At 41.8% G+C, this 12,404-nt stretch overlaps 1 protein-coding gene across 1 annotated transcript in view; it reads left to right on the forward strand.

Annotated features, from left to right (window-relative positions):
* Positions 1-12,404, forward strand: part of jph3b (junctophilin 3b) — a 39,446-nt gene that overhangs the window by 20,576 nt on the left and 6,466 nt on the right. The window contains exons 4-5 of the mRNA XM_086163503.1: positions 7,626-7,750; positions 9,864-10,840. Of these exons, the coding sequence (XP_086019629.1) occupies positions 7,626-7,750; positions 9,864-10,840 (1,102 nt within the window). The remainder of the gene's footprint in view (positions 1-7,625; positions 7,751-9,863; positions 10,841-12,404) is intronic.

Raw genomic sequence — 12,404 nt, forward strand, 5'->3', positions numbered from 1 at the left:
ACACGCAAGAGGATACTCGAGCTGAATCAGTGCAGAGACAATCCTATTAGTACTGATGACAGACTTCCGCTGAGGGCCGTGTCATCCCACACTGCTGATGTGAACCGAGGAGCAAGAGAGACAGAGAGAGAGAGATGGAAAGAAAGAACAAGAGAATTTACGCAGTTCAACCGCAGTTGTGTGTATTGGTTTCGTAGAACTGGTAAATGCTCCTACATGAATGTATTCACCTGACAGTGAATGGGCTGGGCGCCATTGCTTCATTTTTTTTGTTTCTGCTTTCGTTCCACTGTTGCTGCTCCTGGCAGCCGGTAGAGGAAGAGCTCAGTCACAAATACTGGTCATGGGAGAAGAGGAAAGAATCATTTATCGGGGGGGGGGGGGAGTGTATCCATACAAGATGCTGAGTTCAAGAGTTTGCTTGCGTGTGTTTATTTGACCTGAGAAGTAGGGGGATGCAGATCGGCCGAAGGGTCCCGGCTGTGACGAACAATTCAAACTGCTCATTCTGCCTCTCACGTGAAAGAAAGATATAAAAAACAAGTTCCAGCAAACATCTGAACATTTTCAAAGATGTTAGATTATTCGGCGGCAATGTGTAAAAAGGTAACAGGAAACATTTATTCAATTATAACGCCAGAATAAAAGTGTTCCTTTCGCTTAAGCAAAACACTCCAAAAGCTTCCACTTTATCCAGTTTATAACAAAACTATTCATCCTCCTCAGTGACTGTTCAGCGAAGAGAAAATATCTGGAAATCTGATAAAAATGTACAAGGGCATTTATTTATTTTTTATTTTTAACATAGTTAGTATCCTTGACAAAGAGCTTGTTTATTAGCACATTTCCATTCTGGAAAAGCAGTGGGTTACAGCAGAGCAGCAACAGTTTTACTTTAAAGGTAAACAGAGTCGACCGCATAAAGAGATTATGGGAGTGATTTATTCCAACCTGCTAAGAAGGTGAAGACTGTGTGAGTGGACAGTGATCTAATAGCGAAAAGTGAATTATCTCACCACTGGAAGGCCAATGATCTTTCTTCAGCGTCAACAAAATCACGATTGTGTTGGAATTACTGCAAGATGTATTTCCTTATTATTTATTTCTTGCCACCTGTGTTATGCATCCATTAAAGCAAATTCGGAAATACAAATGCATTTTCTTGATAATGACGAGTTGCACATTTACAGTGAGATATAAATAAAAAATGTTTATTTTTGAGAAATAAAGTTAAATTTCCGCTTTCCCCGCCCCAAACATCGTGTCCCTGACCTTCACATCATTAGTATCGGTCTGCTTTTGCACAGCTCATCAATTTCCCTTTTTTTAAACATTTTCAGGAAGACAATTTCCCTCATTTATGGTTATTACTGATGTTGTAGTAGGTGCTCCACTGAAGTGCATCTTGTGGAAGGGTATGTCAATGATTCTGCCCCTATGTTTGTAAATGGAATGCTGAAAAATTAGAAATGGCTGATATGTGACCATAGGTATAATGCGGTCCGGTTAAGAGAACATTTCACATCACAACCGCATTGATGATGGTGTTGTAAAATCAAATAGAACTGAACTTCATCATCATCTCAAATGCATCACACTGCTTCCTGTCTTTACCTAAAACGCGGTATATATTTTGAGTCAAGTCAGGTCAGATTTTTATTTATATGTCGCCAAATCACATCAACAGTTGCCCGACGAGCAGTTCTGAGCTATACTCTTTGAAATTATTTACAGAAACCCAACATGCCCCCATGAACAAGCACAGGCAAACCTCGAACAGATCCCAGCTCAATGGGGGCGGCCTTCTGTCTCGACCAGTTGGGGTAGAAAGCAAGAGCAAGAGTGTGATGGAGATAGAAGGAAGTATTTGGGTGGAGAGACTTAAAATGTTCTTATCTGATCGGGACCATCCTCTCATCATGCATACGTTTATCACTACAAAAGCTGTTTTGACATTTACTAACTGAAGTTTCCTCACGATCCCTTAAACTCTTCCAGTTAAACTTATTGCGGGGCCAAGTATCCAAGTTTGATCTTTGCACTTTTGGAATCGCAGTCACCTTCTGCGACCCAAGCAGCTGCGCAGTTGCAGATTCGCTATAAGCTTGTCGAGTGAGCTTGTGACATAAAGCGATAAGCCAGCAGTGGTTCTGAGGGCGACTCCAGAACTTTTCAGTGAAAAGGACACGTCAGTTGTGTCTCACTTACCCTCTCAGTTTTTTCAAGATGTATTGAAGTTGAAAACACATTAACTGCAAATATTTTGACCAATGTGTCTTGCCTGCGCCTTTAATTCATTTTCACATTGACTGCAACACAATACTAATGCGTTCAATTTAAAATGTCCGTCCGAAATCCTGTCACATTTCTCACCTCTTGATTAGTCCAGTGTGGTTTTTTTTTTGCATCTGTCTGCTTTTCATCTGTGTGTGTCTGTGTATTTTATTTTCTCCACGATCCATTTGCTGATTCACTCTGTCACACTTTGTGCCAATCATTGACCATCTGTCTCTGCCTTTGTTTCATCCTTTTGAACTTGGCACCGTGCTATGATTTGAGTGTCCCGAACATTTGCTATCATGAATCCTGTCCATTCACTTCACCTCCCAGCCCCGATAAATGAGTGAATGTAAGTTGAAAAGGTAACTTGGAAGTGTAATCCAAACCATCTTAAGGACAAACAAACAATAATATGGATGAAGGCTGATCTTTCAGACTTAACCCAGTATACAGTTTGCCTTGGAGGAGGGTGCTCCAAAATTTGGAGGCCAGGAGCTCGTGCGGGGGGGGCTTGAATTATTTTTGGGGAAGGACAGAGTGTCCTTGTTTAAAGTAGGATGCTACCTGATGTACACCTAAAGCTGAAACTCAGACCGGTATACAAAAAAAAACAACCAAAATAACAGTAAAAATGAGCCTATTTCATAATGGCAGCTGAGAAAATAACAAGAATTGTGTTGTCTGGAGCACTGGTAACTGTCTACCTTTTAAAAACAAGTAAAGCTACCCATTCTTTACTTGTACAATCTAACTCTAATGTGAACAAATTGTTGTATTAGGATTGCATGTACATTTTTAATATATCTCTACATATATATATTACTCATAAACATTTTTACTCAAGTATGGATGTTTTTCACAAATGTAATCACTGTAGACAAGGGTAGATTGGAGAGACAAACAAATGTTTGAAAAACCTAAATTGAACACGTAATAGTGCTTGCAAATGAAGCAACGGTATGCCTATGTATTTTTGACCTGTACATCAATATGATATTGACATTATTGAAGAAAAAACACAGATCAGTCCATAAAAAGTGTTGGATAACAAGCGTCATCACTGTACCAGTACTTTTTCATGTACACTGACAGAAAGCCACAACTTAAATTGACAAAGAAATCTTAATATTACTGAGCTGATGGTACATGTAGTTATATCATAGCTCTTATTAGCTCTGAACACACCCACACACACACACACACACACACACACACACACACACACACACGCAAACACCCGGAAATATCTAACCCAGATTCTGTCAGCCGCACAGACCAGGATAGGACAGCCTCTCCCTCTCCGTGTCCCAGAACTGATCAGTAGGGTATTTCCTAGTGGAACACCAGGAGAAACCCTGGCAGGTGAAACACAGTCGCAGGATAATTGCTGCAGGTATTTGTTCTTGGAGAACTAAAAGTATGGTGGCAAAGTGGATCAAGGATGATGTGGCATTTTGCAGAAACTCAAGTGCCCTTTTTTCCAAGGCTGGCTTGTGTTTTGCCCTGTAGATATGGAGTATAATATATGACGCGTGTCAGGTCAAAGTTCAGGTTCTGCTCTCGGGCTGAAACACGGATGCGTTAGGGATCAAAAAATCCGATTTCTGTGTAATTGATATCGGAGTAAAAAAAAAAAGATGGGTTTGTGTATGTTTGTTGTGTGCCCATCCTTCGAGGCTGTTGGATCATTAATCGCTGTTGTCATTTCAGCTGATGGATGCATGTGATTAGTTTGTGTCACATAAACACACCGGTGACTCGGTGCGTATCGTGTTCAGACTTGTCGGTCGTAAACACATGGTCTTGTTTCATCATCAGCTTGCTTAAAACGAGACACAGAGCTACAGTCTCTCTCTCTCTCTCTCTCTCTCTCACACACACACACACACACACACGTCGATGCAAACCGGAGGGCTCAGCTAGATACCCAGGTATGAATCATCCTCTTCATCATCAGCTGGTTCAGACTAATGGCGAAAATGATGGACGAGCTCAGTGCACGACTCCCAGATTAGACTTTTTCTCCCTGTCTCTTGCCCCATCTCACCTCTGAGTGCTTATTCTCCACTTCACTTCCTCTATGTTCTTTGTGCCTTCCTCTCCCCCATGATGTAGCACGCCGCTTATTCTCTTGTGCCACGCAGTGCGTCACATGTAAACCACTGAGGGAGAGAGGCGATATCCTGATGTCACATCTCTCTGGTTGGCTCCTGTCATCTAAAAACAAATGAACATCCACTCCAACAAGTGCTTTCAGGAGGGATATTAATTAGGCGAAGAATACTTGCAATCTTTTGTTCATTTATCTGTTATATTTACCAATAGTTGTTGTAATTTATTTTAAACTTATGTTCAGATTTTTATCTGCCCGAAACATTTATAGACTCTGTGTGTGTGTGTGTGTGTGTGTGTGTGTGTGTGTGTTTTTGTGAAAAGGCGTATTAATGTTTAAATAGATTTGAAAATGTCAACTACTTCCGGGGCCAGGTAGGGTCATGTTTTGACAATAACCTTTGACATATTTTGAGTCATGCTTTTGAACAGTGCCTATTTTGAATTAATGACAGACATCTTGCTGGACATAGAATTAATAAGGGTCTCATATCCAAGAAGGCTTTACTTTTGCTGATTTAGTGAAAGAAACGCTGAGGACAAGTGCTGGCAAGACAGGAAACAACACCAGAAACACAGCAATAATCAAAATTATCTTCGATTACTTCTGTTTTTTTTTACCACGGATAAAACCATGAAATAAGTTATATAAAAAAAAGTACAGTATGAGTGTGGAGAACGGATCAATTGGATTCACATTTATTCCAAATGGCAAAAATTGATTTGGTTCACAAATGGAGTCAATGAACGAATTATATTCATAAGCCAAGGGTCTACTGTAGTTGACAATGACATCATCTGTTCACACATGATATGAAACACCCAAGTACATCTTGAGTGAGAGTTTGTGAATCCATGACTGAAATTTTATTCATCTTCAGCTGCCACTGAATCTCTGTTGATGCTCCTTACGAGAAAACACGAAAGTTACAGGTAATCTGTTTTGCTGATTTTGTCACTGAAAAAAAATTACAGATCACTAATTATCCATGATGTTTAAAAATCACAAACAGGCACAGCTCGTCGCCAACTCATTGTTTTTGTATTGTTTCAGCGAGGAAGGTCCCTGGTTAAAATTGTGATAGGGAGCCTTTCTTTGTGGAGTTTGCATGTTCTGCCCCGTGTCTGTGTGGGATTCCCCCAAGGATTCTGGTTTCCTCCCACAGTACAAAAACATGCATCGGGTTTTTCAGAGACACTGAATTACACAGACATGTGAATGAAAGAGTGAATGGTTGTTTATCTCTACATGAAATCTCTCCTGGCGACCGGTCTGGAGTGATCTCTGCTTGCTGGCCAATGACAGGGGTGTGGATGCATGGCTATATGAATGTATTTTCAATGCCAACTAATATCATTATTTTGCAGATGCACTTTTTTAAAAGGGAAAAATCTATTTACTCTGATATTCAATTTCCTCCGTGAACAATTAAGTATGTCTGATTCTGATTTTGAAATATTCAGGTTTATCAAAGAATTGTTTTAAAATTCTCAGGTTATTGAATATGATAGGACGGTCTCCTGTCCTTTTGGATGCCAGTGTTGTATTTTTTTTCCTCAATATAATAATTTTTTCTATTCTGAAAAGGCCACTCTCAGACAGCGATAATTGATTTTGCACTGTCACATTATTATATTTTAGAATGCATTTAATGGAATTGCCCTGAATAATTTGTAATGGAGACAACAATGCTCTCTCCTGCAGGTATTTCGAGTCGTATTTCACCATCATAAATAAGACATCTCTGCTTACCCTCCCGCTATTTCACAATTAATATGGTAATAATTCATTGATGAATATGTAACACCTTTTTAAGTCCATCTCCTTGTTGTTTAGTTTCTTCTTCCTGCTCCATCCTTGATGACACCCTGCACCTCTCCCGAGTCAGCTGGTGTCTCCCCTCTTCAGAATACCTCCTTTTTCTTTGGAGCAGGATCTTGTTGTGTCAGGCAGCCTTTTTCTCTCCAGGCAGTTGATTCATACAGAAACAGGTTGTTCCTGAGATAGACAGGAAGTGAGTGTGAAAGACTGAGTGCTTTAGTGCTCCCGCGAAGCAGAATGTTTTCGTTCGGGCTGGCAGATAAGAGATTGCCGGTGATCGTGTCCTGTCAAAGTGTTCTACCGTTTCCTCGCACCCTCGCAAGACAGACGTGCGCTCACACATTGTGGTATTGCACATAATGTGGGCCTGGCAGAGGCGCTGGCAGAGAGTGCTGAGAGGGGCAAAGAGAAACAGAGAGGCAGAGAGAAAAAAATCAATACCCATCGACATGCAACACTGCATCAAGAGTGTTACCGGCCGGGGAAAGAGAAAGGGAGGCAGGAAGAGAGGCTATTGCATCAAGTGCTGTGAATGACAGCGAAGAGATTGGCGACTGGAAACGGATAAAGCTAGGTGAGAAGTGGACTCCTGATGAGATGCGGGAAAAGGGCAGTTGAAAGGGAGGTTGATGAAAATGCAGTTTGGGTCAAAATATATGAAAAGGATTCTGTTCTGTTTTTGTCATGGAAAACAACCTTCCCCATTGTCCCAGATTTTTCCATGAACAGTAGTGTGAACTCATGTAAACTAATGTTAATTACAAAATCTCAATGCACTGAACAACTTGTGCTCTGCAATGTCAATAGAAGACTATTCTATTCTATTCTATTCTATTCTATTCTATTCTATTCTATTCTATTCTATTCTTGATGCAACAATGAATTATCCAATTGATTTCCTAGAATCTTGTACAGAAAATCAAAAGCAGACCACATATTATGGATCCAACTTCCAACAGTGCTACTTGTTATAGTACCACAGCACGATTTGAACCATTATACAAATATCTAAGATGATTAATTTCAATGTATTTATACTATACCACAATTTTAGATTATTTTTTTTTTCCCTAAAACATATACTATGATGTATGTGCTCCACTCTGTTGTTTCCTAGCCGGAGAAGAAATGCACTTGAAGTGTTTATTAGTGTCTGATTCATCTGATCTCCATTTCACAGGGGGCCCCAACTGTGACAAGATCCCATGAGAAACAACCCTCTCATTTGTTAAGAATCAAATTTACGCAAACAATAAATCTCTAATTATCATATCCATACATTAATGTTATTTGTTATTTAAAAGTCAGATGTGTGTTGCAGTTCACGTGTGAACTAATTTTTTCGTGTTAAAATCCTAAGCCTGTTTGACTGACGTATGCGTGTGTGTGTTGCATCTTTTTGTGTTGTCAGGACTGCTCATGCGCAAGGAAAAGCAGAGGCAGCGTTGGGAGCGGCTCAGAAAGCACAAGAGGAGAGTCGCATGGCCAGAGTTACTGCCAAGCAGTTCTCCCCTTCATTCCAGCACCCAGGAAATGGTGGGCATGCACACAAACACACAGATGCATACATAAACACAGCGAGGTAAAGCATACCTACAGAGGGGAGAACAAGTATTATACTGCTGATTTTTCTCCTTTTCCCACTTCAAAGTATGTAGAGGTGCATTTTATTGCATAAGTATTTGATCACCTACCAACCAGTAAGCATTGCGGCTCTCACAGACCTATTAGTTCTAATAGAAGCCCTCCTGTTCTCCACTCATTGCCTGTATAAAAGACACCTGTCCACACACTCAATCAAGCAAACTTCTGCTTTTCTGCAAAAGGGACAGGGTGACTGCACTGTATTGAGGGAAGGATGGATGGGGCCATATATCACAAGATCTTGGCCAACAACCTCCTTCCCTCTGTAAGAGCCTCGAAGATGGGGCTTGAATGGGTCTTCAAGCATGACAACGACCTGAAACAGACAGCCAGGGCAACTAAGGAGTGACTCTATAAGAAGCATCTCAAGGTCCTGGAGTGGCCTAGCCAGTCTCCAGACCTGAACCCATTAGAAAATCTTTGGAGGGAGCTGAAAATCCCTTTTGCCCAACGACTGCCCCCAAACCTGAAGAATCTGGAGAAGATCTGTAAGGAGTCAGCCAAAATCCCTGCAGCAGTGTGTGCAAACCTGGTCAAGAACTACAGGAAATATCTGATCTCTGTGACTGCCAACAAAGGTTTCTGTACCAAACTTTAAGTTCTGTTTTTCTGATGTATCGAATACTTATGTCATGCAATAAAAAGCAAATTAATTACTTAAAAATCATACAATATGTTTTTCTGGATTTTTGTTTCAGATTCCGTCACTCACAGTTGAAGAGTGCCTAAGATAAAAAAATACAGATCTCTACATGCTTTGCAAGTTGGAAAAGCTGAAAAGTCAGCAGTGCATCAAATACTTTTTCTCCCTGCTCTATATGTGACAACGTGTACGTGTGTGTGCGTGAGTGTGTGTGGGTTGGTGATAAAGGCCAGTGTCAACCACCCTCGAGTTATGCATTCCTTGATCTGTCAGTCAAACCTGTGGCTCTGTAGGCTGCCAAACCACAACAACATGCCCAGCTAAATGCTGAAACACACACACACACACACACACACACACACACACACACACACACTCACTCACTGGCCTGATGAGAAACACAAACACATACCTGAAATGACAATGATTGTTAGTTTACTGTCTCCACTGCTCGCTGCCGGTTTTTGCTGCAGCTGAAAGAAGGGTGTTGTATAATGGGAATATCTTTGTCAGTAAGATGATGATGCTTTGCAACATTTTGATATAAACACCCTCCACGCGTCAACCTCCAGTTGTTTGTCTGCAGTATATGTTTTTGTGAACTAGGGTCAGTGGAGGTATTTTAGAAAAAATTGTACCTGACTTTGAATAAAGTACAGTTGAAGATGCTTTATAAGTAGTGACCATCAGGTGACACTACAGTATATCTTTACTCTTTAATTTTTTTTATTTGGCATTATATAGCTGGTCCGACTTTTACATATCATTTCAAGACCTGGTCATCCATGGACTCGCTCGCTGAATAAATTATAGCATCAAAACATTCTGTGGTTATTCGTGATGGTTCTGTGACACATTCTCTGAGTATACGTTTTACAAATGCGGAAAAAAAAATTCTGCATTTGGCCCAAATGTTGCATTTTTTAGAAACCTTTCTGTCACCAATGGTAGACAATACAGGTTTATCTATCTATCTATCTATCTATCTATCTATCTATCTATCTATCTATCTATCTATCTATCTATCTATCTATCTATCTATCTATCTATCTATCTATCTATCTGTCTATCTGTCTATCTGTCTATCTGTCTGTCTGTCTGTCTGTCTGTCTGTCTCCTGCAAGGAAAAGATGAAGGTGAAACAAGAAGACATACATATAGTTTTACATAAATATGTACAGCTCCTTGTATATATATGTTGTCCCTAGTTCAGTGGTTTTTTGGTTGTTGTCTTCACAAATGTGCTGAGGAGCAAAGAACTTTTTTTCGTGGATGCAGTTGGTGCTATTGGTTTATTTTTGGAGAAATGATGATTATCTCAATTAAAAGTTCTCCTTCCTCTTATTATTCTGTGTTTTGCAGGCATGGAGGTAAAGCGTCCGAAACGTCATGTGTCCAGCGAGGTCGAGGGCGAGGGCTTGTCGAGCAGTGCCGGCACTGCAGACAGTCCTGACCTCTACGTGAAGAGCACAGGCTCTGATGATCCCTCAAACGCCACACCTGACCTCAGTCCACCTTCTTCCTCACCGCCTCACACCCCACCTCCCCCCGCCAGGCCGTCCCAGCGCAGCAAGAGTGCCCGTTTCCACCGGCAGATTGCAGTTGACCATGGAGACAGAGGGAAAGAGGGGGGAGAACGGGGTGGGAAAGGAGGACAGACAGAGATCCAGGTGTTGATGGAGGGATGTAGCAGGGAGGCTGAAGGAGGTGGGAAGGGGGAGTACATGCGGGCCAAAAGCTGGAGTGAGGACAAGAGGAGAGTGATGTTGTCTAAAGCATGTGGGGGGCTCAGCGGACAAGGGCCAAGCCGGACCAACGACCACAAACATAGCTCCTCCAATCACAAGTCTCGGGAGCACGGCTTGCCCAATCACAGACAGGCCCGGGGAGACAGGTGGACAGAGACGTCTTCATCTGCGTCTTGGACGTCTGGGCACAGGGGCGTTCACGGCAGGGGCGGCCGGCTGCTGGAGCAGGACGAGGAGAAAATCAGCAACTATGAGATGGAGATGAAGCCTTTGCAGCCTAGAGACTCTTCTACCCTAAACCCCCATGGGCACGGGGAGGAGAAGCACGGGCACAGTCACGCTCACGGGGAGGGACGCTCACACACGGTGCAGCGACTGCGACACAAGAATCGTGAAGGAAGGGAGAGGAGAGAGGCGAAGGAGTGGAGGGAGGCGGGTAAAGACTCAGACAAGACGGACGTCGCACGACTGGGGGAAAAGATGGATTCCCGTCCTATACGACGGGACCTCACCCTTTCCCCCCCTCTGAAGTCCACGCCCATCACATCAGAGCAGCAGGATCACAGACTCATGCAGAGCAAAGGCACCTCGGTAAGCCTCCCGCAGCTCAACTCCTACACGCTCACCAAGCCCTTCAAACACTATATTAAAGTTGCACACACTCGATGAGTGCTTCCCAACACGGTCCTGCACTTATAAGCCACGTGTTGTGGTTTCAGATTGAGGTGCAAAACATGAAGCTATCTATTTAAACACAGAACATAAAATTCTGTCAATTGGACTAAATAAACGGTTTCCCTGCGCCATCTAACATACAAAGCTCAGATCCGTTCATTGAATTTTATTTTGCCAAGCACTTATTCATGTGCACAGCTCCGTTGGAGCAGGGCCTCCCAGGGGGGTCGGGGACTCCCAGGGGTGAGACGCAGATGGAGATCTTCACGATATGATTTTTTTTTTTTAGATAAGATTTTTCTTGTTACATAAGAACGTCAAGGAATCACACTCAATTAACTTAATTTTCTGCTGAAATTTGCAAAATTGCCACAATTGTTACAAAAAAGAAAATTGTTCTTAAAAAAAATGCTATCGTCTATATCGTATGTGTTCGTGTATGTGTGTGTGTGTGTGTGTGTGTGTGTGTGTGTGGGTGTGTGTGTGTGTGTGTGCGTGCGTGTGTGTAAAAACAGATGTGGCACTGGGATAGAGTTATAAGCCGACAAATCAGCTCATCATGAAACGAACGTATTATCTTGGACATATCCCCCATATAATGGAGTTCCTATTTTAAAACCACAGGCAATGATTGGGTAACTTTACTCCATCCCAGCGTTGTTGGCTGGTATTTAAAAAAATGGTTCTGTGCAGACCAGATGGTTGGGTTTTATTTGGTTGGTTTTGTGTGTAAACCATCTTATTTTGAACTGTGAAAAGGCAGCAAAGGTGGAAGCATATGATATGATATATGCTTTAACAGTAGGATCTCCCTCTTATGAAACTGGCCCACACTCCAAATGCTCTCCACACATGTACATAAACCAGCTTTCTTTAACAAATTTTTGCATTAGTCACCTCCATAAGCTCTACATGTGCTCCGAAACCCCCATTCACACAACAATCGACCCCTTTAAAATACTCTCAGACATAGCATAAGGTGCATTTGAAACACAAAAGTCAATAAATGCCACATTCAATATTCTCCTATCACCTTTTAATGCAAGACTGATGCTTAAAGCTTTTGCGAAACAGTCAGTTTTCTTACGCCTGAATCTGAGATTTTCCGCTCTCAGAGGTGTTTTGAACTGTGCGTGAATCTTCCTGCTTCCATAGGGGTGTTTTAGCAATGAATTCATATGGGAGCAGTTGCCGATACATTTACAGCATCACCACTGTGCAGGAATAATTCCATGGTTGCAAAATATGACAAAGGACATGCTTACAGGGGCTCAGGATGTTAGATTTGAGGTATGAATTGCACAGTTGGGCCAGGAATAGCTCAGAGGATGTAAGAAATGTGAATGTATTATTGTGTATGGTTTGGACACAGATACCAGACTTGGTGTAAAAAAAATAAAATTAAATCCATAACACTTTTCAACACAAAGTAACACCTTTTTGCCCGCTGGACGCTGGACCAGGACTGTCCTTTGAGCTA

Source organism: Fistularia commersonii, chromosome 17 (assembly GCF_037954325.1).
Source record: "Fistularia commersonii isolate RoL2024-O1a breed Wild chromosome 17, RoL_Fcom_v1.0, whole genome shotgun sequence".
NCBI lineage: Eukaryota > Metazoa > Chordata > Actinopteri > Syngnathiformes > Fistulariidae > Fistularia > Fistularia commersonii.